At 35.9% G+C, this 23,803-nt stretch overlaps 3 protein-coding genes and 1 long non-coding RNA gene across 11 annotated transcripts in view; 2 read left to right on the forward strand and 2 right to left on the reverse strand.

The window, feature by feature from the left end:
• LOC122825094 (exostosin-1) overlaps positions 1-23,803 on the reverse strand; it is a 215,388-nt gene that overhangs the window by 69,780 nt on the left and 121,805 nt on the right. The window lies entirely within an intron of this gene.
• On the forward strand, positions 8,505-9,876 carry LOC122825096 (dicentracin-like). Its single transcript, XM_044106175.1, has 3 exons — positions 8,505-8,636; positions 9,210-9,308; positions 9,441-9,876. Exons 2-3 carry the CDS (start codon positions 9,211-9,213, stop codon positions 9,682-9,684), a joined length of 342 nt encoding a protein of 113 aa, XP_043962110.1. The 5' UTR covers positions 8,505-8,636; position 9,210; the 3' UTR covers positions 9,685-9,876.
• Positions 15,953-23,803, reverse strand: part of LOC122825100 — a 28,013-nt gene continuing 20,162 nt past the window's right edge. Inside the window, exon 4 of the long non-coding RNA XR_006369582.1 lies at positions 15,953-16,026. This is a non-coding gene — a long non-coding RNA (uncharacterized LOC122825100). The remainder of the gene's footprint in view (positions 16,027-23,803) is intronic.
• LOC122825098 (pleurocidin-like peptide WF3) lies at positions 16,306-22,485 on the forward strand. 4 transcript variants are annotated; one of them, XM_044106181.1, is made up of 4 exons: positions 21,276-21,421; positions 21,791-21,904; positions 22,031-22,103; positions 22,149-22,485. In XM_044106181.1, exons 2-4 carry the CDS (start codon positions 21,795-21,797, stop codon positions 22,242-22,244), a joined length of 279 nt encoding a protein of 92 aa, XP_043962116.1. In that variant the 5' UTR covers positions 21,276-21,421; positions 21,791-21,794; the 3' UTR covers positions 22,245-22,485. The 4 variants fall into 4 exon arrangements, with proteins under 4 accessions (XP_043962114.1, XP_043962115.1, XP_043962116.1 ...); XM_044106179.1 differs by lacking the exons at positions 21,276-21,421; positions 21,791-21,904 and adding exons at positions 16,306-16,451; positions 16,821-16,934 and having other exon boundaries at positions 22,031-22,485; XM_044106180.1 differs by lacking the exons at positions 21,276-21,421; positions 21,791-21,904; positions 22,031-22,103; positions 22,149-22,485 and adding exons at positions 16,306-16,451; positions 16,821-16,934; positions 17,061-17,383.

Genomic DNA, 23,803 nt, shown 5'->3' on the forward strand with positions numbered 1-23,803 from the left:
TCCTTTTTCTTCTTCATTGCATAAAACCAGCACTCATCTCTACATGATTTAATTTTTCAATCTTTTAATTCTCTCTGATCTTTCCATCCTGATTAAAGAACTGAAATGGCAGAAAAGACGTTCAGTTGTTTGGAGTTCACTCTCCCTTCGTTGTGTAGGAGTTGTACATGTTTTTGTCATTGTGGCGTTTTGTGCAGATGAGGTGATGACAATGCAAAGCCCTGTAGGTATCAGTGTGAACAGCTTGATTTTATCTTATCGACATCAAACTCTCGTTCCTCTTTTTGGCTGTTAGAGGAACAAACTGAGATGCTTCAGACACAGTCAGCAGGTGTTGCAAGAGACGTTACTAAGCTCTTTTCACAAGGTTTTAATGCTGCAGAGTTGAAAACGGGAGCTTTATTTTTTTAATTGTTCACCTATATATAATTTTTTTCCCCAAGTAATTGTTTAATCGGGGTTAATAATCCACTGGAAATTATTACATCACACAGGGATCAAATCAGACTCATAACAGCCAAGCTGACCTCTAGATTTTTAAAAATCTAGAGTAATTTAGGCTAATTTTATCACAGTATAAGTCCAGCAGCTGAAGAATATAAATGACCAAACAGCAAACATGTCAGAGATAAAAATGTGGAAAAGCTTCAAGCAGGAAAAATAAACTATAAACTCAAAATCTTTCCAAGTATTCTGTCTAGTTTCTAGTGCAAATATCTTATTACACTTGAAATAAGAAAGTTAATGTACAAGTAGCTTTTCATAATAAATAATAAACAATAGCTTGTTTTAACTCAGTAAGTCCTTGATATCAATTTCAAGGAATCAATAGTACAAGTTGTGTCTTGCAGCAAGAAGGTCCTGGGTCCTGATCAGGCCTATTTATTTATTTTGCTTATCTTCTTGCCACTCAACAATTATGCTCCTATATCACATAAGATCCCAATAAGTTCATTTAAAATGCTGCTTCTAAAACATCACAAAATGTGAAAAATATCAAGCAGAATAAACCATTTTGGAAGGTATTGCATGTAAAGATATCAAACTGCAGTAATTTACTAAGATGCATGAGCTAACATGTGAAAACATATGCTATTTGTGGTGTTGCAAATCATCAGAGGTGTTATCATTATCTGACTATACAGAGAACCTCACAGCTGAACAGGCATTAATCAGCAGTTTCTACCATTTACATATAAACAACAAAAAACAGAAAATATTGAGTAAGAGTTTCTTATGAAGGCCGAACGATACAAGAAGCATCGAGTGTTTCCTTTTAAGGGGCTCCAACGTTTTCACTTCAAGGCCTTAAAGACGAGGCGACTGCGCCTCACACCAAGGACTGAAAGTAAAGAAACAGTTTACATCTCTACTCCTCTAAAACATCAAATTCACGTGTGAGAAGATTTTTTATTGACACTTCAAAAAAGTATCATAGTGACGATCCTTTGTTGTTCAAGAGTCATTTTACACTCTCTTTAGGTTTTATGCAAAGGTTTTTGAATATACTAGAAACTACTGCAGTAGAGAATTAAACTATAATTTAATGAAAAGCAGAAAAAAAAAGTCTTTCTAAAACTTTTTGCTAAAATAAAATCACATTGAAGACAGTCTTCACTGCAAAAACACAAAATCTTACCAAGTATTTTTGGTCTAGTTTCCAGTGCAAATATCTTTGTATAACTAAAATAAGACAAAACAGACTTAAAAGTAATTTATCAGCAAAGAATATAAGCTTGTTTTAGTTCAACAATTCCTTAATATTTCACTTTTAACAAGACATTTTCTCCATATGTGAAATAATATGCCTCTGGAATTAGTAATTCTTATCAATATTAAGAAATTATTGGTACCACTTACAGATCAATAACAAATAGTTCATAGATATGTTATTAATTAATCTGTAAATACTTTATAAATCATTAATAACTGTTTATTTTGAATTAATTAAATCTGAGGAGACAAAACCCTCTGGTTTCTTTCCAGATCTGTTCACCCATATATTTTAATATTTACTCTAGAGTTGTTAGACTAAAGAGTTCACAATAATCATTTGTAAACATAATTTTTTAGCATATAGTTTCATTTTAAAGTACAATAAAAAGTTATTAGTGATCTATAAAGTGTTTATAGATGAACTGATAACATATAAACAATTTATTAGCCATCTGTAATAACAAATAGTTCATAGATATGCTATTAATTAATCTGTAAACACTTTATAAATCATTAATAACTGTTTATTTTGAATTAATTAAAGCTGAGAAGGAGACAAAACCCTGTGGTTTCTTGCCAAATCATGAGCCAGATCTGTTCACCCATATATTTTAATATTTAGTCTAGAGTTGTTAGACTAAACAGTTCACAATAATCATTTGTAAACATAATTTTTTAGTATATAGTTTCATTTTAAAGCACAATAAAAAGTTATTAGTGGTCTATAAAGTGTTTATAGATGAACTGATAACATATAAACAATTTATTAGCCATCTGTAGGGGGAGCCTTATTGTAAAGTGGTACCGAATTATTTACTTAAATCAAACTCCTGTAGCTAAGATATAGCTTAGTACAAAAATACTTGGTAAGATTCTGTATCTTTGTTGAAAAAACTGTGACGAATAAGTTTGACCAAGATTTTTTTTTACAGTGCTGCATGACTTCCAATGTTTTCATGGCGAGCAGACATTTTGATAGTTTGTTGTTGCCACACTTTGTAAGCAAGTATTACTAAAACCTGACCAAATGGAGCGAAAGTGGGAGGTTAGTTTTTAAAACTTATTTATTTGTACCCTGCGTTGCACCTTCATTAGTCAGCAACCCAGGATTACTTCCACTGTGACCCAACATGTCAGCGAACTGATACCAAGCTGAAGTTCATGGAGCCCAAGGGCTTTGGCACCATGAGATGGTAGCAGAACAAAGAAGTTGGAAAGATTGCAATATGCAGATGATTCATCCAATAACAGTGGTTGCCCTTCCAGTTAGAAGTTTTTTTCAGGACTGCTCTGCTACTGAAATGTACCAAATGGATTAACAGTAAATCTGAAGTAAGAATGGAAAATATATCAATATATGTCATGATAAACACATGATCAATATCGATAATACATCTGACAGAATATTCAAAATATTGAATATTCACTGAATTACTTTCCAGAACTGCAAAGCATTCTGGGAGATGTAGATAGAAGAAAGATGTTAGACGCTCAATCTCTCAAGCAAGGTTGGTGGCTTCAACACACTCACTCACTTACTTCCTCTTTGGTTACCTAGCAACAACTTGTGGAGTAACTTGTGCAGCAGCAGGTTCATGTTTCCCCACAGTTCCTCATCACTACTTAAAAATAAAATGCAACAGCGTGGAATGAAAACTGGAATGAGGAAAGTTCAACCAAACCACCAGTTTGACAATATTTCCAATATTCAAAAAATCCAATCAATGATATTTACCGATATGAAATGTTTAAATTGTGATATGTTTTTTTTTTTTTTTAGGCAAACCATTCAGTAGTAATTACTTAGCAACGATTCACTCACTCACTCTTTGGTTACCTAGCAACAACTTGTGGAGTAACTGACGCAGCAGCAGTTTAAGATTTCCCCACTTTTACTCATAACTGCTTAAAAATAAACAACAATGTGAATCAAAAACTACAGATAAAACAGGAACGATCATGCCACCAGTTTTTGTAGTATTTGAAACAAAAAACAAATGAATAATTATCGACAATGACTGATATGAAATGCTAATATTGTGATAAATTTTTCAGTCATATCATCCACTGCTAGCCTGACTGTCTGCCTTTCCTGCCACTTAAATAATATTTTGTCCAATACGTTGTTATTCCCAAACGTCAGAAAGCAGAACAGTGTCTGACGCACATCATTTTGTCCTGTGTTGCGTACATGGCTGTCTCTCTGCGACTGCTCTGCCAGGTTTCCTGGCTCTCGGGAGTCTAGATACCAATCCCTGGCTGTTGAATAATGACCCAGAGCAACCTGGCTTTAGCCTAATCCCTACTTGAAAGCTATCCTTCCTCTGATTCATCCCCCCTTAAACCCCCAGCAGAGACAGAGGGGTGCATAACAAAACAGTCACAGACCTGTATTAAAGCAGAAAGATGTGAGGCGTCACATTTGGACCAGAGACTCTACTGCTTACTGTGGTATTAATCAGCTTTTTAGGAGTGACATCTATCGTTTTTATTCCTGCAGTGTTTCTCATTTAACAGATTAGCATGAAATTAGTAAGTGAACATCAGGAGTCAATGATCTTAAAGGTCTTCTGGTTTTTGAAAGGCAGGTTTGTTCTATTATTTCTTTTGACAGAGTTATTTTTATTTGTACTGTAGATTAAAAGTCAAGAAACTGTTAGAGTTTTAATATGAACTCTAAAAGCTCTAAAAGCTGAAGAAAAAACCCAAAATGCTTTTCTTCAGTCAAAGCAACTAGAAAATTGGCCAATATTTGATGTATACTGATGACTTTGATTATTTTGATAATGTTATATTTGTTACTAGTTTCACAATGGGTAACTATGATTCTTTTATCACTTTAAAAAAAAAGGTTTTTTTATGCAAGCACTTTGAACTGCCTTGTTACTGAAATGTACAATACAGATAAACTTGATTGATTGAAAATATGAATCTTACTGCACAAAAATAGAAAATGGAGTTCCAACTTAAGAATAAATTTGTTACATATAATTGAATTAAATTGGGTCACCTGTTTTCTTTTGTCAGCGAGTTTTGTTCCTTTAGGCCTATTTCACTAAATTTAGATAGATAGTTTTTGTCTAACATGTTTAATTTTTGAAATATTAAACATGTTTTTCTTTTATCATAAAAAGATCCATAAACTGCATCCTGCACGTATATAAAAACATACCAAAGAGCATTAAACAGACGCTTCTAGGGTCGGGTGACACTTTAGCCCAACAGTAGACAACTTTGAAGAAAGGTAAGATTTAAGTACACCCAAATACTTTTGAAATGTCTTGAATAATTATTTGAACAAGGCAACATATCTTAGAATAGGATAAATAAGACATTTTTCATTTAGTAGTAGTGATGACTTTGGCTAATCCTAAATTAGAAATCTACTTTGAAATTGTTTGATTCAGAGGTAAAGCAAGTGGTACCAAGTACTTAGCCCAGTAAAAAGCATTTTAAAAACTAAATTTACATTGAACTATGGTTGTTTTCTCTGCAGGATGAAGTGCACTGTGATCTTTCTAGTGCTCTATGGTTGTCATGATGGCTCAACCTGGAGAGTGAATAGTCGGATTAAATGGTGGTGTTGTTTCTGGAATTGGCCATGCCATTCATGGTACTTCCAAGTAAGAACTTATTTCATTCATTCGCTTCAATTTCTGTTTAATGACATACTATTATTAAGAATATAGAGTAAAGGAAAACATATGTGATGTTACTTTCCTTAATGTCATTTAAACAGAGGTGGGCAGAGTACGCAAAACTTTTACACAAGTAAGAGTAGCAGTACTTAAACATCTATTCAAGTAAAATTAAAAAGTATTTGGTAAAAAGTTTACTCAAGTACTGAGTAACTTTAATATTTGAAAATTACATCATCAAACAAACCAATACATAAAGTTGAGTGGAACTTTTGTACAGCATAGTAACAATAATCCTAAAAGTACATTTTTTCAAAAATTAAAGTCGATGATATAATTGAGTAAATGGAACTAGTTACTACCCAACTCTGTCTAAAGATGAACAGAGCTAGTTTTAATTCAAATCCACCAGTCAAATTCAAACAGCCATTTGGAGTCACATTTATTAACTTCAGTCTTCATGGTGTTAGCATAGACATGAAGTGTAAAATTGGAAAAAGTAACTGAACAAAAAAGTGCTTAGAAGTTCAAGAAGCCTTTTGCTGAAAAATATTAAGTATTTTTAAACAAACCCAAAGAGCTTTAGCAATATCATCTCACCTTACATCTGATTTATGAGCCTTGCAATGGCATGTTGTGATTTGGTGCTGTATAAATAAACTGACCTGGATTAATAATTTGGTAATCTAACCATTTTTCCCTTAACTAGACTCGTTAAACAAAGGAGACGTGGAGTGGACCAAGATGTCCAACAGGAAGTGGACCAAGCAGTCCAGAACCAACAGGACCAGCAGCAGCTCGATAAACTTCTCTTTAAACACAAGTTCCCTCAAAATCGCTTCAACTGAAGTGGATCTGAGAGTATTTTTAATAACTACAGAAAATACACAAGCAACTTTGGTTAAACAGTGACTGGAAATACTGTCTCCATTTATCAAACAAGTTTGATTAAATATTTCTGGTCGGATGCCAGAACTCCAATAAATGTGATTTGATTCAAACTTTGCCTTTTGTCTTATTATTTAGTTCTGAACCAGTGTAAATCTGAGAATATGGAAGTCTGTGAAAGTAATTATTTAAGGCAGGGGTGTCAAATTCACTTTCGGCCATATCAAATATCTGAATGTTCTTAAAGGAGTATATTGATAAAACCAATTAAACTGTTAAAAATATCAATAAATAATTGTTCCTCCAGGATTTAATTTATGCAATCAAAATTGTAGCTTTTGGTGTGTCAATTTAGAAATGTTAGAAAGGAATTTTTATGTTATTTTCATATGCATGATGTTAGATGTGACTTTTTATTACTCAATTATGGTAATAAGGTTAATATCAAAAAAGGGTGAGGCAGCAGTCACTTAAACTCAATTTTGAGAAAATTTGTAGTACATTCAGAAAAAAATGTGGAGCTTTTGTGTGAATTTTGCAGGTTTGTGAAAAACTGGAAAGACTTATTGATGTAATTTGGAGTCTAGAGGCCCACATAAAAAGTTACGGTGGGCCCGATTTGGCCCCCAAGCCCTGAGACTGACCCATGTGATTTAAGACAATGTTCTAAAATCATGCACCAATGTAAACTTAAGGCTTTCTAACAAGACAAGTTCAAAAGATTAAATGTATCGATGTTCTCAAGATATTTATACCAACAAATTTGGTTAAACTTTTGAACTTTAACAAGATGGATGAGGTTTTTTCAAGATACTGATAGGACATTAGTCTTTTCATACTTGAAAAGTGCTTCACGTAAAACCAAATTATGTTGGTGAAAAAAAAATAATACATTTAGTTTCTGCTCTAAAGTTAAACACCAAAACAACAGTCCAAGTCCTGCAAGTCCTAAAGATAAATATTCACTGACAATTTTACCGTTTTAACCATTTTAAATATAAATCTGCCAGAGAAATAAATATTCCTGTACATATCAATACAACAAATAAAATCAGCTAAAAATAGCAGGGCTCAAAAACTCATACATTTATTTATCAATCTGTTTTCAGTAAAGGCTGTTAGACATTAGAACCTCAAATTAATGCAATCTTGTCAAAAATAGGGTGAATATACATTAATCCCAACAGACTATGATATACTAAATTAAATTGCACAGTTAGTCTTAGTTCTATGTCACTCTGCTTTGACTATGGTTATGAACTGTGACTTTAGAAATAGGAAGAACTGAAACACAAACAGGAAGTAAGAAAATTATCTAGATGTTAAAAGTAATGTAGCATAAATCTGCACAGTCATTGGCCTACAGAAACAAAATGCTCACAATCCAACTTTAAGCGAAAACAGAAAGAGATAAATTAGATTTTTATTGATTTTTAATCAGAAGAAAACACGGTCTGTTTTGAACGTGTAATTACACTGGTTGTTTTTTTTAGGCTTACATTTGTTGCATCCTAAAAATAAAGTTGTGGTGAAGAAAAACTAAAAGTAATACATGGAAGTCCTTTGTACTGGAGTTGGGTAGTAACTAGTTATGTTTGCTTGGGTAACTTTGTTTTTGAAATAAATTTACTTTTAGGAATGTTTTTCCTATGCTGTACTTTTTACTTTTACTTGAGTAATTGTATTATGAAGTATTGTTACTCCTATTTAAGCAAAATGTTTAGATTCTCTATCCACCCAATAAAAAAACAAAAATTCACCAGATAGTTTTTGTTAAAGTTTCATCAGTTTTTTTATTGAAAGAAACGGATTTCGAACCATTTTCTTTTGCCTGATTTTGTTATTTTTTGTTACTTATATGAATTATTGTCATTTTTGTCCTTAAAATACAAAACAATTCTACTTCACTTTATATTTTGGTTCATCTAAATGTTTTTTAAACATTAAATGATTGATAATCGGATGGGTTACTCAGTACTTGAGTAGACTTTTTACCAAATACTTTTTACTCTTTCTTGAGTTCTTGGATGGATACTTTTTACATTTCCTTAAGCAAAACATTATTACGTGTTGCTACTCATACTTGAGTAAATATTTTGTGTACTCTGCTTAGAATGAATCGCTAAATGTTCCATATCCAGTTATGGTGTTTCAACTGAATAATCTAAACTGGAACAAAAGAAAGTACATCTTTGACTGGGCAAAGCTGCTTAAATAGATGAGATGAAAAAAATTGTCTCGCCCACATGTGAGACTGAATCACTGGCCATTTGCATAACTCTGCAAAGCGTAGTGAAATCAAGTTAGTTCTGCAAATATATAAAGAGCCACAAGACCACTTGTGGTAAGGCTTTTCTGTAACAACCAGCCAGGTATCTCAGAAGCAGTGGAAAGGTGAGAACCAAATATTTTAAAACATTTTAAATGAAAGGAAATACTGTATATTTTCTGAGAAGGATAACATAACATTTAAAAGAAAAATTACACAAATAAGCTTCTGAAGTGTACATAGATCAAGATTAGAGCAGGCATTTGACTAAAAGTGGTTCATTTAATGCTTACTATTTTTTTTACATACCATCAAATAGTTTTTTCTATGTTTGAAGTGCAGAGTTTGACACATTTTTACTGAATAAGTTTGCAAAACTAACAATACAGGACAGCAGCCAACAATTATGCCAATCATGCATCTCTTGAATTTAAAGCATAACTACAAACAACTGTGACTACAAATGTGTAAAGATAATACTGAATGGACGCTTCTAGTTTGAATATACTAAACTTAACTGTATTGTTTAACTTCAATGTGTGTAATTGATTTATCATTGGACTGAATTGATGATACTTGTGTGTAAATTGGATTTTGCTGCCAAATGTCTCAATATAACATTTGTTGCAGATTTGTGGTGATGCTCTGTGTATCTTTAAATCAACATTTTTAAATGTGAGATGTGTTTTTCTTGGCAGGATGAAGGGTGTTGGAGTATTTCTTGTGTTTTCGATGGTGGTCCTGATGGGTCAACCTGCAGAGGGATTTATCCACCATATCATTCATGGCTTAACCGCGTAAGAACCATTTCACAACCACTATAATTAAATAATCTGATTACATTAGGTCTATTTCAAATAGTAATGTTTCTAATTGTTATCAGCAGAACCTTTTTATGGTTTATGCTGACTTTGCTCATTTTCTTTCAGTTTATTAGATGGAAATGTGAAACGCGCAAAGGAGGAACTTTATAAGCGGAAACTGGACCAGCAGAGGGACCAGAAGGATGAGCAGGAAGACCAACAGGATGACCAACAGGACGACCAACAGGACGACCAACAAGACGACCAACAGGACGACCAACAAGACGACCAACAAGACGACCAACAAGACGACCAACAGGACGACCAACAGGAAGACGACCAACAACTGGATAAGCAGCAGAAGGAATAAAAATGTTACTGCTTTTTAAAACAACAATGCTATGCTTAAATCCAACAGTACTTTTCTTCTTTTACAAAGTATAAACATGACCAAATCTGTATTGGTGATATATTTACAATGAATTTGCTTACAAAATGTGTTTTTGGTCTTTTTTGGTTGAAAAAAATAAATAAATCAATAAATATTTTTGCTGGCACTGTTCTGACTTTTACTGATGTAAAATAGAAAATTAGAAGATTTTAGTGTTGAATATACGTATAGTCTTTGTTAAAACCTCAGTATGTCCAGATATATTTAAACCATTCACATTTATAAACTTTTAAAACATAATCCATATTATGCAAAAGTGCCAGAACAAAACATGGACCTACTTTGGAATGACTGAAAATCAATTTTAGACATATTTCCACTATAGTGGCCAGAAAACAAAACATATAAACCATGAAACTGTGCATTTCTGATTAATGCATAACATAACATCTACACAAATTCAAGTTCAGCATTGAATATCTGTTTTAAAGTCAGTTGCTTGGATTAAAATTATATGCAGACAATTCATAAAAAGCCCTGAATATGGAAGTAACTGAATGTATTGTAACCAGCACAACCTTCACTCTGCAACATAAACTATAGATAAGTTTATGTTGCAGGAAATTTCTTAAATGAGAAGAGTTTTCCTGTGAAATGTAATCTAATAAAAACTGAAGCACAGCTAGGAGAAGTGACCAAAGAGCAATCTAGATGCTAACAGCAACGCAGCTATCACTTTGCTCTGTCACTGCAACGACAAACATCTGTTTCCACAATCAGTTGAGCAAACGGCAAACTCTTCTCAAATTCTGACTGAAATCAGCAATAAAAAAAGCAACATTTTGTCCTAAAAATAACAAAAGACCCATGAAACAGCGCAATTTGGCGGGACACATCTATGCAACACATTCTGTTTCATCAATGAGTCTGGAAGCGATGAGTGAGATGACGAACTCTCTGACCTACAAATAAAGCCTCAACACTGGCATTTTTTGCAGTGTGGTCAAATTGTAGATTGTAATAAACAAGTGATCTCTTAAATTGTGCTGACACGGCTTTTCTTCTTCTGGGGTTCTTCGTACAGACAGTGAACTGGACAAAAGTTTTGTTTTTAAACACAACTAGCTCTTTCTCTTTAACAGGAAGTATAAACTTGATACAAATCAACAGGCAAAGATAAAATAAAATGTATCTTTTGTAACTTAATCCTGCTAAATTATGTCAAAGTTTCATTGAGATCTCAAGAAACCAAAGGAACTCATGCAAACATGAGACATTTTAAATAAAAAGGCTTTAAAAAGTGAGCTCCATTATAAATATTCCAGATAACTTAAGTGAGTTTTTTTCTGCCAATTATTGCCAAATTATGAGGAACTAATAAAACAGCAAACAAGCTGGTAGCCACAGTGAGGCATATATTTGTACTTCTGCTATCCGATTTATGTTGCACAAAATAAAGGTAACAAAGTCCAACATAAAGTTTAAACATTCATGGATAAAATGCTAAAATCAGTTTGCATCTAATTCCTGATTTAAACCGTTCAAAGGTTTACATGGTCATTCTTATTCTCATTGTTATGTTACAAAAACTCCCAAAAAAATTAAATAAATATTATCCAACATTTGTTTGGTTGTCTAAAGTAACTAGCAGCGGAAGCGTCTTTGGAGTTCAACCTCGAGATTTAAGTTTTACGTTAGTTTTTTTTCTATGCAAATGTTTTAGTCTTTCTGATGATAAGTGGCACTAAAAATATTCACTCAAAATAATAAATAACCAACTATTGTTTTTGTTTTTTTGTAATTCAAATTTTTATTGATTTTCTGAACATTATCTCACATAAAACACAAATACAAAACAAAAAAGGCTGCTGCACCACCCCCTAGCCCCCAATACCCAGGGTACAGTCATATATTATATGTATGTTACAGTGTCAATTCAAAAACATTCAGTAGTTGAGAGAAAGGTAATTGTCCGGGAAAATCAGACTTCATCCAGATACATTACTCGAATCCATAGTTCTTTTCAATGAGTCCCAAAAGCTATCCCATTCCATGTCCCTGTTCCCATCCATGTTGTTGAGCATGACTTCATAAGAAGCTGTATCCGTCATTGATTTAATCCACTCATTTAGCTCGGGACACTTTGTGGTCTTCCAATGTCTTAAGATGATCCTGCAGGCTGTCACCAGACCGACCATCACAACTGCAAAAGCTCCTTTTGGGGTGTTTGGCATTTGAGATCGGTCTCCCAGTAAACACAGTTCTGGAGTCTGAGGGATCTCTGAGCCAAGCCATGCACTCAGAGCCTCCAAGATTTTAATCCAAAATGGTGAAACCAGAGAGCAGTCCCAAAAACAATGCAAATACCAACTATTGTTTTTAAATACAGATACGTATGCTGGTTTCTTCAGGGTTTTATTTAAACAGTAGCATTTCATTTTCACAACAGAATGACACTTTTTAGAGCTTTTTTTGTTGCTTATTCTTAGGCTTTTTTAGTTACATCATTTTCCACAAATAACATCTCTCAGAAAAATCCACCCTCCTTCTGCAAACCTTTGGTGTTTGCAGAGCAGCAAATTCAGGAAAATGTTTTTTTGTGTTTGTATCCTGAGGAGTGGAAATAAAGATATTAGCTTCTACGGTAGTCCCAAGACAGTTTCCACAAAGCGCATTATTGCATACTAAAGATATCATTGATGTTCAAATCACTAAGAAAGGCTTTTGGGTAGATCTTAAGCATTTATGGATGTTATCGTATTTTCTGGACTATTCGTCATTACAGAATACAAGTCGCATTAATTTAGAAATTGAGCTTTTCAGTAAACTCGCAGAAATGATTGATTTTGGCTTGGTCATGGTATTAAAGGCCTTCCTCGGTAAGGACTCAATATGCTACTAAAATAATTTTTAAAATGCATTTAAAAACATATCAGACTTCCCAAGAATGAAGTGCATTTATGTTTTAGATACCAGTTGCAACTTCCTTTTCCTATTGTGATACATCTAATTTTATCAAACTAGCCTCAGTCATGGGCTTGGAGACAATGACGTACAAGCAGACCAGAAGAAACTGGCCCAGCAAGAAGTGGACCAGCTGAAACTGGCCCAGCAAAAAGTGGACCAGCTGAAACTGGCCCAGCAAGAAGTGGACCAGCAGAAACTGGTCCAGCAAGAAGTGGACCAGCAGAAACTGGTCCAGCAAGAAGTGGACCAGCAGAAACTGGTCCAGCAAAAAGTGGACCAGCTGAAACTGGCCCAGCAAGAAGTGGACCATCAGAAACTGGTCCAGCAAGAAGTGGACCAGCAGAAACTGGTCCAGCAAGAAGTGGACCAGCAGAAACTGGTCCAGCAAGAAGTGGACCAGCAAGAAGTGGACCAGCAGCAGCAACTTAGTACAGCTTTAAGTACTAAGCTGTAAAACATTGTATTGCTTAGACTCAGTGAGCAAACCTGAGAATTCTACAACCTGGAGAATCCTTTCTTGAAAATGTTTCATTTGCTAAAAATTAAGTTGATCAGTTTGGCTTTTAGCCTATTGAACAATAAACCTCAGCAGCAGCATATTGAAACCTGTATTTTACTTGTGTTTGTACAACTCTATATTAATAGGTCAGCTTTTTGTGTTGTAAAGGATACAGATCATTGGGGCCTGCCATGAAAAGCAATGACAGGAACCTATTGTTATGCACCTATTACCGTTAATGCGGCTCGAACCGCTGAATGCACCCCTACAAAAGTGGTATCAAAACATGCGGCTTGATCACGGCATTGGAGCTATTACTTCTGGTGGGATTCTGAGTTAGAGGAGCTAGACGCAAGTCCTGACGAGTTATGACCTAAGCTAAGTGAGCTAGCCACTTCAGCACCACGTGTTCAGCTGCGTTCAATGGAGGACGAGTGAATTGCAACGCTCTCCATGTTTTCCTATAAAATTTAAACTCATTGTTTTTTCTAACAGGCCTGCAACGTTTTACACTTTCCTGGAGGTCCTGAGTAACAAACTGACTGGGTTACATTTTGTTTAGAACTGGATATTAATATAATTGGATATTTCTTGTTTTGTCCAAGTTCTGAGAAAAAAAAGGGTGCCCATTAATATTTTATTTATCCTGCCCTAGATGCTTCTGACTTTCCACACACTATTGACTACTATTTAGCGAAGCTTAGGCAGTTCGCTAGCATTAGCCTGTTAGCTTAAATAAGCTATTAGCTATATTTCTGACTTATTAGCCATGTTTAGTATGCTGAAAGGAGTAAGTAAAGTGCAGACAACATGCAAGTTATGCCCCACATGCTACTGACAGCATTCACGCTAACATTAGCATTTTGGCTATTTTTAGCTGATACGCTTACTTTATCATACTGAATGGTGCAAATCCATGTTAGTGAAGATGCTTGTGACTTCCCACACACTATTGACTACTATTTAGCTAAGCTTAGGCCGTTCAATAGCATTAGCCTTTTAGCTTAAATAAGCTATTACCTATATTTCTGACTTGTTAGCCATGTTAATGTTTTGGCTAAACGTTAGCATTTTGGCTAATTTTAGCTCATACGCTCATTTTAACACGCTGAATGGCGCAAGTCCATGTCAGTCGACGTTCTTGCGATTCTCCTCATGCCGTCGATCGTGCTGCAGCTTTCTATGACGTCGACGCTAACTTTCAGCGTCGGAGAGCTGGGTCCAGACCGACGGGCACACTTTGGCAGGCCCCATTTAAGTTTCTTCAAAAATTTTCTAGTTGTAAATAACATCACTTAGACTTTTAAGTTTTTGTTGTTTTTTTTAAATCAATTGTCTTGTCTAGCAGCTTAACTTTGCTAAAGTAGGTTTGGTTGTCCTCTAGTGTTAGAAATGAATTTAATCTTCAGGAACGGTAAACAATTGACCTTTTTCTGCTGTTACTACTTAAATGTGACCTATTGTTCTTCCATGAAGATATTAGTATTGGTCTTTAGCTTAAATCAAACATGTTCATTACATTTTTTGCACAAAATCATTTTTAGATAATGAGATTTTAGTCTGCTCAGTTCTGATTATAGTGAGCATCTTTCAGAATGAGATGTTTTAGGGTATGAACTCACTTTAAATCCTAATAAACTGCTGCTGGCCATGTCCACTAATCTAAGTTTTCACTCGCTCGTAACAAATGCCGAATGATATAACTGTACATAGTTGTACAAATGTGTTGGAGCTTCGCTTGGGTTGCTAAGTAACGGGCAGAATTCTGCTATGGTTGCTAGGTAACGGGCTGAGCTGGAATTACTAGGTGAGAGGTCGTGCCTGTTGATTTGTGAAGTTACATTTTGGAGGTCTTTGAAATGGCTCAAATACTAGAGACCAAAGAAACATTGAACGTATTCCCAAACAAATAGCTTGATGGTAAAACCTTTACAGACTCTTGAATCTCATTAATATCTTTGAATGTTTAGCAGCACAAACACGAAGCATAAATTTTACAAGTTTTAATGAAGATTAGATGACTTTCTAGGTTCCACTGAGGCTGGAATAAAAATAATTGCAGAGTAGACAAAAAAAAATATATACCAATGTGATCATTTAAAAAATATTTCTAGTTTTCTCAAATGGTTGATGACAATTCTTTTTGCCAAGGGTGAAGATCAAGTTAGATTGGGCAACTTTTCTCCTTTAAAAAGTTTAATTATCAGCTAATTAATGTAAATACTCATTTCTTGGTCTTATATTAAAACTAGATTATGTTCAGTAACAATAATGTGACAAGAAATTAAAAACAGAACATTAAACATCAAAATGGAACAACTCCATTATAAAGACCGCCTGAATTCAGTTTGATATTAAGAAATATATCAATATATATCAAAATTAGTAGAAAACTATGAGACGTATGTTATCCATCTGCATGTTTGTGGAAGAAATCCCTACATAACCAGATGTTTTGCAGTTTTTTTAATCAATGACCCCTTTTTAAAAGAATAGACTAAATCAATCATAATTCCCCCCAAAACAACTTTAAGAAATCTGAAGAATAGACCCACAGACATTGTGCTAAAGCCCGATCCGACCCAATGAATAAACTTTAATTATAAGGCCGAACCCGGAGTGAACCCAACAATTTTATTAAGATTTTACTGCTTTCAATAATTTCATTAAGCAGAGTAATTTCTCCTGTCTTTAGCTCCTAATTTTGTCCCAAATTTTATGTCACAAATCTAATCTCTAGTTCAGCCTCCTTGCCTGGTCGGTGGGGCCGGTTCGTTGAAGTCTTGCTTCTGTCAGACTTTCCCAGGACAAAAAATACTTTTCCACAGAAATTCAGATAGGACTGGACTGTTTCCCTAAAAACAAGTAAAAACATAAGGTAAACGGTTATTATCCTGGTAAATAATCTTCTTTATAGGTCTTATATTAAAAGCACTTTGACGTTTAGAAACATGAGTGTGATAAGAAAATTTAAAATCCCTCCAATATCTGCAAAAGAAGACGACCTGAATTCAGTTTGATATTAAGAAACAGGAGTTCTGTCTGATGCAACTTTTCGTTGCATATTTTAATAAAAACGACCAACTGTCTGCCCCACATGCCACATCAGGTCTTTCCCCACCTTGTTGCCATATTTTAGATAGTTTCACAATATGATAATCGACTCATTGTCAGATATATAAGTAGAGACGGGCAACAGTCCATCAGCACATCAGTTACCAACGTTGGTGAAACCCTCGACTGTCGGCTACAGAGCAGCTTTTCAACGCCTACAAGGAAGGTGAGAAATAAATTAATATAATGCAAATATTATGTGTATCTTTGGGAAATCTTACAATTTAACTACGGTATGCCTTCCATTTACTTTCACAGCAGAAGAACTTTATTAAAACCATATTATTGATGCAATGGTTCTGCCCTGAAAAATGATTCCTCACTAACTTTGGGGTGGGACAGAAACTGAAGTTGTTTTATTGTTCGTTTTATTTATGATCACAGGCAGGACAGTAGCAGAAAGAAAACAAGCATTGTCGATCAAAAGAGCTCTTACACCTAAGATATTCTACTAATCATCTGTATACAAGAGTGCTAGCTTATATACCTTAAAACCTTAAAAAAATAAATGTGACAACTGAGTTTCTTTCTTTAGCAAGATGAAGTTGGCTGTGGTGTTCCTGGTGCTGTCCATGGTTGTGCTTATGGCTGAACCTGGAGAAGGATTTCTCGGAGACTTAGCGATAAATACTTTGGGAAAATGTGCCAAGTAAGATTTTTAAGTTCTTGGTAACATCTCAAAGAAAGAGAACAAAAAAGTCAATTTTCCAAATATACCACATATACTTTTATAACAACTATCTCTGTGAACTTTCCTACTGAACTTTTCTCTTAGGGGTGTCCTTGGAAAGAAGCAGGCAGCAGAACAAGCCGAGCAGCAACTGGACCAGCAGCAACTGGACCAGCAGCAACTGGACCAGCAGCAACTGGACCAGCAGCAACTGGACCAGCTGCAAATGCAAAAACGTTCATTTCTGAAACACAAGGCTTTGCAGCGTCATTAGGCAACGACCAAACATAATGTGGGTCAAATTGCCCCACCTGTTAACAAAATAAACATGCATTTTGCTTTTCCTGCAGGATTTTTGCTAAATGATTTTGATAGTCAATTGATAAATAAGAAATGGCTTGGCAGCACAATAAATTGATTTGCTTGTGTATTATTTCTATTTATTAATGTCACTAATACGAGAGACGATCTTAGACGTTCTTTTAATGATCAACTTTTAGATGTTAATATCAAAATTTGGTGAGAATTTAATTTTCCTGGCCCAAATAAATATCGCTCAATGTTGACACAGACAAACTGTGAACCAAGCAACTTTTGTTGCTTTACCAGAAAATCGTAAACAATAACAACAAAAAAAACTACTAAAGTTGAACTTTAAGTTCAACTGTTTTTGGGTTCTGTAGCAGAAAATGATCTGAACGAACGGCCTATTCAAAGAAGGGACTGAAGTGTGATGAAAATGAGACTTTAAGCTGGCTACCCAGTGTGACCTGGGTTAACCTTACACAAGAAAGCCACTTTCTTGTGTATATAATTTTTAATGTGGTTTGCAAAAGTATTCCATAATTTACCACTGACAAAAATATTTCAATTGAATACAATTTGACCAACCCGAAGCGGTATATTATAGAGCCCGAAACAGGACATGGAAAAAAAAATGGCGATCCAGACTAAGGCTGCTTTGTTCACACTGCAACCTGAAGTGACCCAAATCAGATTTCTTTGGTGTAGTCGTTCGAATTTCCAAATGTATGTGTGAACTCCAGCGTGAACTGCAAATGACCCGAAAGTGTCCCACATGCGCAGTAGAGGGCGCAATAGCGTCAGAGTTCTCAGTGTTCTTCCAACCACCATTAAAAGAAGAAGTGCTCAGTGTTTGCGGAAGTAAACATGGATGCTAACGGTGGAGCATAGCTTACATATTTGCAGTTGTTGTCTGACCGGAGCAGCATATTAACAACTTAATCTTCACTATAGTCGGTCATGGTTGTTGTTTTTCTTCCCGTTCATCAGGACGCAGAATAGTGACGTTTGTGGAGTATCAGTGACGTTCAGTTTGGATGAATGAGACCTGGACATCAGGTAACATTTGAATCGAATACGTATCGGATATCCAAGATCAGATAGAGGTCGTATTACGTCAAAAAACTCTGATTTGGGTCGCTTCAGGCAGCAGTATGAACGCAGCCTTACTTTTGAGCTTCTATTTGGCTGAAAAGGCTTTTATACAGTTTCTGTAAAGTCTAAACGAGAGACATGAAGGACAATTTTCATTGTTTCCTACGATCTATGAGGACACCATGCAAAGAGACACAAAGCTGAAGTTGGTTTCCAATTGCAGCTTCTGACTTGGGAAATGACTAAAGGGCGACTCCACCAAATGTTTCACTCCCTTCAGCATTTTTAATCTACTCTAGATAAAAAACACAAACTCTTCAAACCTAGACTGAATGATTCTGCTCTAACAGCAAAATATTTAAAACAAAGTTTGTGATTTGTAAAACTTCAATAAAGGGCGATATCAGCACATTTTATGCATCCGGACCTCACTAGAACTGCTCCAGTACCTAAACCACAACACACTCCAGAGGTGTGTGTGTGTGTAATAAATGTGCCTTTCCACCCAAAAAACAAACTCCCGGTTTTTAATTTCATGGGATCTTGAGAAACTAAGTCATGATCCCTTTTTTTCCTCCATGTTCCCGTATACATGATTCAAAAAACCTTTTATTAAAAGAACTGAAAAGTGCGGTGTGTAAAAACATTCAACCCCCTTTTCTCTGGGTGATGTTTATGTAAATATTCCAGTTTCTTTGTCTTATATTGAAGCAGTTGGATGCTTAGAAACTTGGAATGTAAAAACAGAAACTTAAACATCACAAACTGTCAAATTGCTAAATTCTTTTCACCGGTTCGTCTGAATGCCCTTTGGTGCCTGACGCAACTTTAGGGTCAGATCAGGATCTTTACACACAGTTTTGCAAAATTTTAGACAGTTTCACATTATGATGAGTAACTCATATTTAAACACACACACACACACACACACACACACACACACACACACACACACATATAAAAATTCCCTTCTCACCCACCGCGGGTGGTGATTCTTCTTCCTCTTAGCTCGGGTCCTCTACCAGAGGCCTGGGAGCTTGAGGGTTCTGCGCAGTATCTTGGCTGTGCCTAGGACTGCACATTTCTGGACTGAGATGTCTGATGTTGTTCCTGGGATCTGTTGCAGCCACTGTTCCAGTTTGGGGGTGACTGCCCCGAGGGTCCCGATGACCACAGGCACCACTGTGGTCTTCACCTTCCAGGCCCTCTCCAGTTCCTCCCTTAGGCCCTGGTATTTCTCTAGTTTCTCATGCTCCTTTTTCCTGATGTTGCAGTCACTTGGTATTGCCACATCCACCACAACGGCTTTCCTCTGTTGTTTATCCACCACGACTATGTCTGGTTGGTTCGCCCTCACCATTTTGTCTGTCTGGATCTGGAAGTCCCACAGGATCTTAGCTCGGTCATTCTCCACTACCTTCGGGGTGTTTCCCACTTTGATCTTGGGGGTTCCAGTCCATATTCTGCACAGATATTTCTGTACACTATGCCTGCCACTTGTTTGTGTCGTTCCATGTATTCTTTCCCTGCCAGTACCTTGCACCCTGCTGTTATGTGTTGGACTGTCTCAGGGGCCTCCTTGCACAACCTGCACCTTGGGTCTTGTCTGGTGTGGTAGATCTGGGCCTCAATTGCTCTGGTGTTTAGGGGCTGTTCCTGGGCGGCCATGATGAGGGCCTCTGTGCTGTCCTTCAGTCCAGCTTTTTCCAGCCATTGGTAGGACTTTCTGATGTCAGCCACTTCGGTTATTTGCCGGTGGTACATCCCATGCAGGGGCTTGTCCTCCCATGATGGTTCCTCCGGCACCTCAGCTGTTCCCCATTGCTTGAGACATTCACTGAGCACATTGTCTGTTGAGGTTTTGTCCCTGATGTATCTATGGATCTTGGATGTCTCGTCTTGGACAGTGGTTCTCACACTCACTAGTCCTCTGCCTCCTTCTTTGCGGTTCGTGTAGAGTCTCAGGGTGCTGGATTTGGGGTGGAACCCTCCATGCATTGTTAGTAGTTTCCGGGTCTTAACATCTGTGGCCTGTATCTCCTCCTTTGGCCAGCTAATTATTCCTGCAGGGTATCTGATTACTGGTAGGGCATAGCTGTTTATTGCACGGATCTTGTTCTTGCCATTGAGCTGGCTTCTCAGGACTTGTCTTATATATATATATATATATATATATATATATATATATATATATATATATATATATATATATATATATATATATATATATATATATATATATATATATATATATATACAGTATATACAGTATATATACAATGTGATGTTCTGGATTTTCTTTCCTCATTTTGTCTCATGGTTGAGGTATATCTATTATGAAAATTACAGGCCTCTCTCATCTTTTTAAGTGGGAGAACTTGCACTATTAGTGGCTGACTAAATACTTTTTTGCCCCACTGTATATATTGAGAGAGGGACAGCATTCCTTCAGCACATCGGTTACCAACGTTGGTGAAACCCTCGACTGTCGGCTACAGAGCAGCTTTTCAACGCCTACAAGGAAGGTGAGAAATAAATTAATATAATGCAAATATTATGTGTATCTTTGGGAAATCTTACAATTTAACTATATCTGCCAATTACTTTCACAGCAAAAGAACTATGGAAAAACCATATTATTCTCTATAAACAAGTAAAAACATAAGGTAAACGGTTATTATCCTGGTAAATAATCTTCTTTATAGGTCTTATATGAAAAGCACTTTGACGTTTAGAAACATGAGTGTGATAAGAAAATTTAAAATCCCTCCAATATCTGCAAAAGAAGACGACCTGAATTCAGTTTGATATTAAGAAACAGGAGTTCTGTCTGATGCAACTTTTCGTTGCATATTTTAATAAAAACGACCAACTGTCTGCCCCACATGCCACATCAGGTCTTTCACCACCTTGTTGCCATATTTTAGATAGTTTCACAATATGATAATCGACTCATTGTCAGATATATAAGTAGAGACGGGCAACAGTCCATCAGCACATCAGTTACCAACGTTGGTGAAACCCTCGACTGTCGGCTACAGAGCAGCTTTTCAACGCCTACAAGGAAGGTGAGAAATAAATTAATATAATGCAAATATTATGTGTATTTTTGGGAAATCTTACAATTTAACTACGGTATGCCTTCCATTTACTTTCACAGCAGAAGAACTTTATTAAAACCATATTATTGATGCAATGGTTCTGCCCTGAAAAATGATTCCTCACTAACTTTGGGGTGGGACAGAAACTGAAGTTGTTTTATCGTTCGTTTTATTTATGATCACAGGCAGGACAGTAGCAGAAAGAAAACAAGCGTTGTCGATCAAAAGAGCTCTTACACCTAAGATATTCTACTAATCATCTGTATACAAGAGTGCTAGCTTATATACCTTAAAACCTTAAAAAAATAAATGTGACAACCGAGTTTTTTTCTTTAGCAAGATGAAGTTGGCTGTGGTGTTCCTGGTGCTGTCCATGGTTGTGCTTATGGCTGAACCTGGAGAAGGATTTCTCGGAGCGATAGCGGGACATGTTTTGGGAAGATGTGCCAGGTAAGATTTTTAAGTTCTTGGTAACATCTCAAAAAAAGGGAACAAAAAAGTCAATTTGCCAAATATACCACATATACTTTTATAACAACTATCTCTGTGATCTTTCCTACTGAACTTTTCTCTTAGGGGTATCCTTGGAAAGAAGCAGGCAGTGGAACAAGCCGAGCAGCAACTGGACCAGCAGCAACTGGACCAGCAGGAACTGGACCAGCAGCAACTGGACCAGCAGCAACTGGACCAGCAGGAACTGGACCAGCAGCAACTGGACCAGCAGCAACTGGACCAGCTGCAAATGCAAAAACGTTCATTTCTGAAACACAAGGCTTTGCAGCGTCATTAGGCAACGACCGGAGTATAACTTTGATCCTCATCTATTGCTGTTTTATCTTCAAGCAAATTAAATAATAATAATAAAAACCTTCAAAGTTCTGCCTGTGTTCTTTAACCTAAAGTTAAACTTCAGGTTTAGCTTTGGGTTGTCCCAAACATTGTTTTACTGTTACTAGCTTGCTTTTCTCCGTTTCCTGTAAACATCTTTGAACTGTAAAACATCTATTAAAAAAACATCATCTTGCCTCTCACCAAGGTCATTCACAAGGACACAAACTAAAAAGTGGTTTTGTTGGATCAAGTTTCTGACAGATGCTTGTAGCTGAATGGGAGAATAATCCACTAAATACATAATTTAGTAGTGGAAACTGTCATTTCATGACGAATGTCATGTTTTCAGTGTAGACATTTTGTGGTCTCGCAGCTTAAACTGAATGGAAGAAACTTTGCCAACAGTGGAAACATCAGTTACAACTATCATGAAATATGAATTAAGAAAACTGTTATTTCTTTCTGGTTATTTCTATTAAAGCTAAAAAAAAATACCGTACTTTAAAACCGTTTGTTCTTGTGTTCAAAGAAAACTCTGCTCAAAGAAAACTCTGCTGAACTCTGCAGCACAGCAGCAGCATTTTGGCCCCCAATGTCTGAATAATTAAAGAGTTTTAACTTCATGTCCAAGAAACTGGAATTACAGAATCTAGAAACCTATGGATTGTTCCACATAAAGTCAGAAAACAGTTTCTTTGTTAGTTTCTTGCAGAATTTCTGCCAGATTCTACACTGCAAAAACACAAAATCTTACCAAGTAATTTTTGTTTAGTTTGTAGTGCAACTACTTTGGTACACTTGAAATAAGACAAAACTAACTTACAGGCAGTGATGTCAGTAACGCATTAATTTGTAACGCGTTACTGACATCGGACCACTTTTTTCAGTAACCAGTAATCTAACGCGTTGCTGTTTCAAATCCAGTAGTCAGACTACAGTTTCTTATTAAAATCATTTTTGCGTTACTGCATTACTATTTTATTTTGTTATTTAATCGTATTTCCTCGACTCGTCTTGTCGAGTGACCGACGTCTCTATGCGACAGAAATGTAAACAATGGAGGGAGATTTTGTTGGTGGAAAAACTGGAACTATTTTCAGTTTCTGTCGCCAAGTCCGATTATTATAAGCGGCTTTGGGCTTCATTTTTTTAAAGTCGCTTGAAAATTTAACGAGTTGCTGGTTGCGCCTTTTTGGGCTCGTTTTTGAACGTGAAGTTGCTCATTTGGGCTTGGAAATAAGCAGAGACTCATAATAAATCCCAGAATTTGTCCGTCATTAAGGTAGTTTTACTCCGTCTCTCCCTGTTCATCATTTCCCGGATGATCCGTCCCGCTGTTTATTTGTTAATGTCAACTTAATTTATTACCTCTCAATGACATCGGCCGAGCTTAGAAAACTGCAAACATCGAGACCAATATGAACAGCGCAATAAACGTGAAAACAGCCACGAATAAACGTGTCTGTAGTTGGCAATAATTATAATGGCAAGATAACGCAATTATAATTATTAATATTA

This window comes from Gambusia affinis, linkage group LG22 (assembly GCF_019740435.1).
Source record: "Gambusia affinis linkage group LG22, SWU_Gaff_1.0, whole genome shotgun sequence".
Lineage (NCBI taxonomy): Eukaryota > Metazoa > Chordata > Actinopteri > Cyprinodontiformes > Poeciliidae > Gambusia > Gambusia affinis.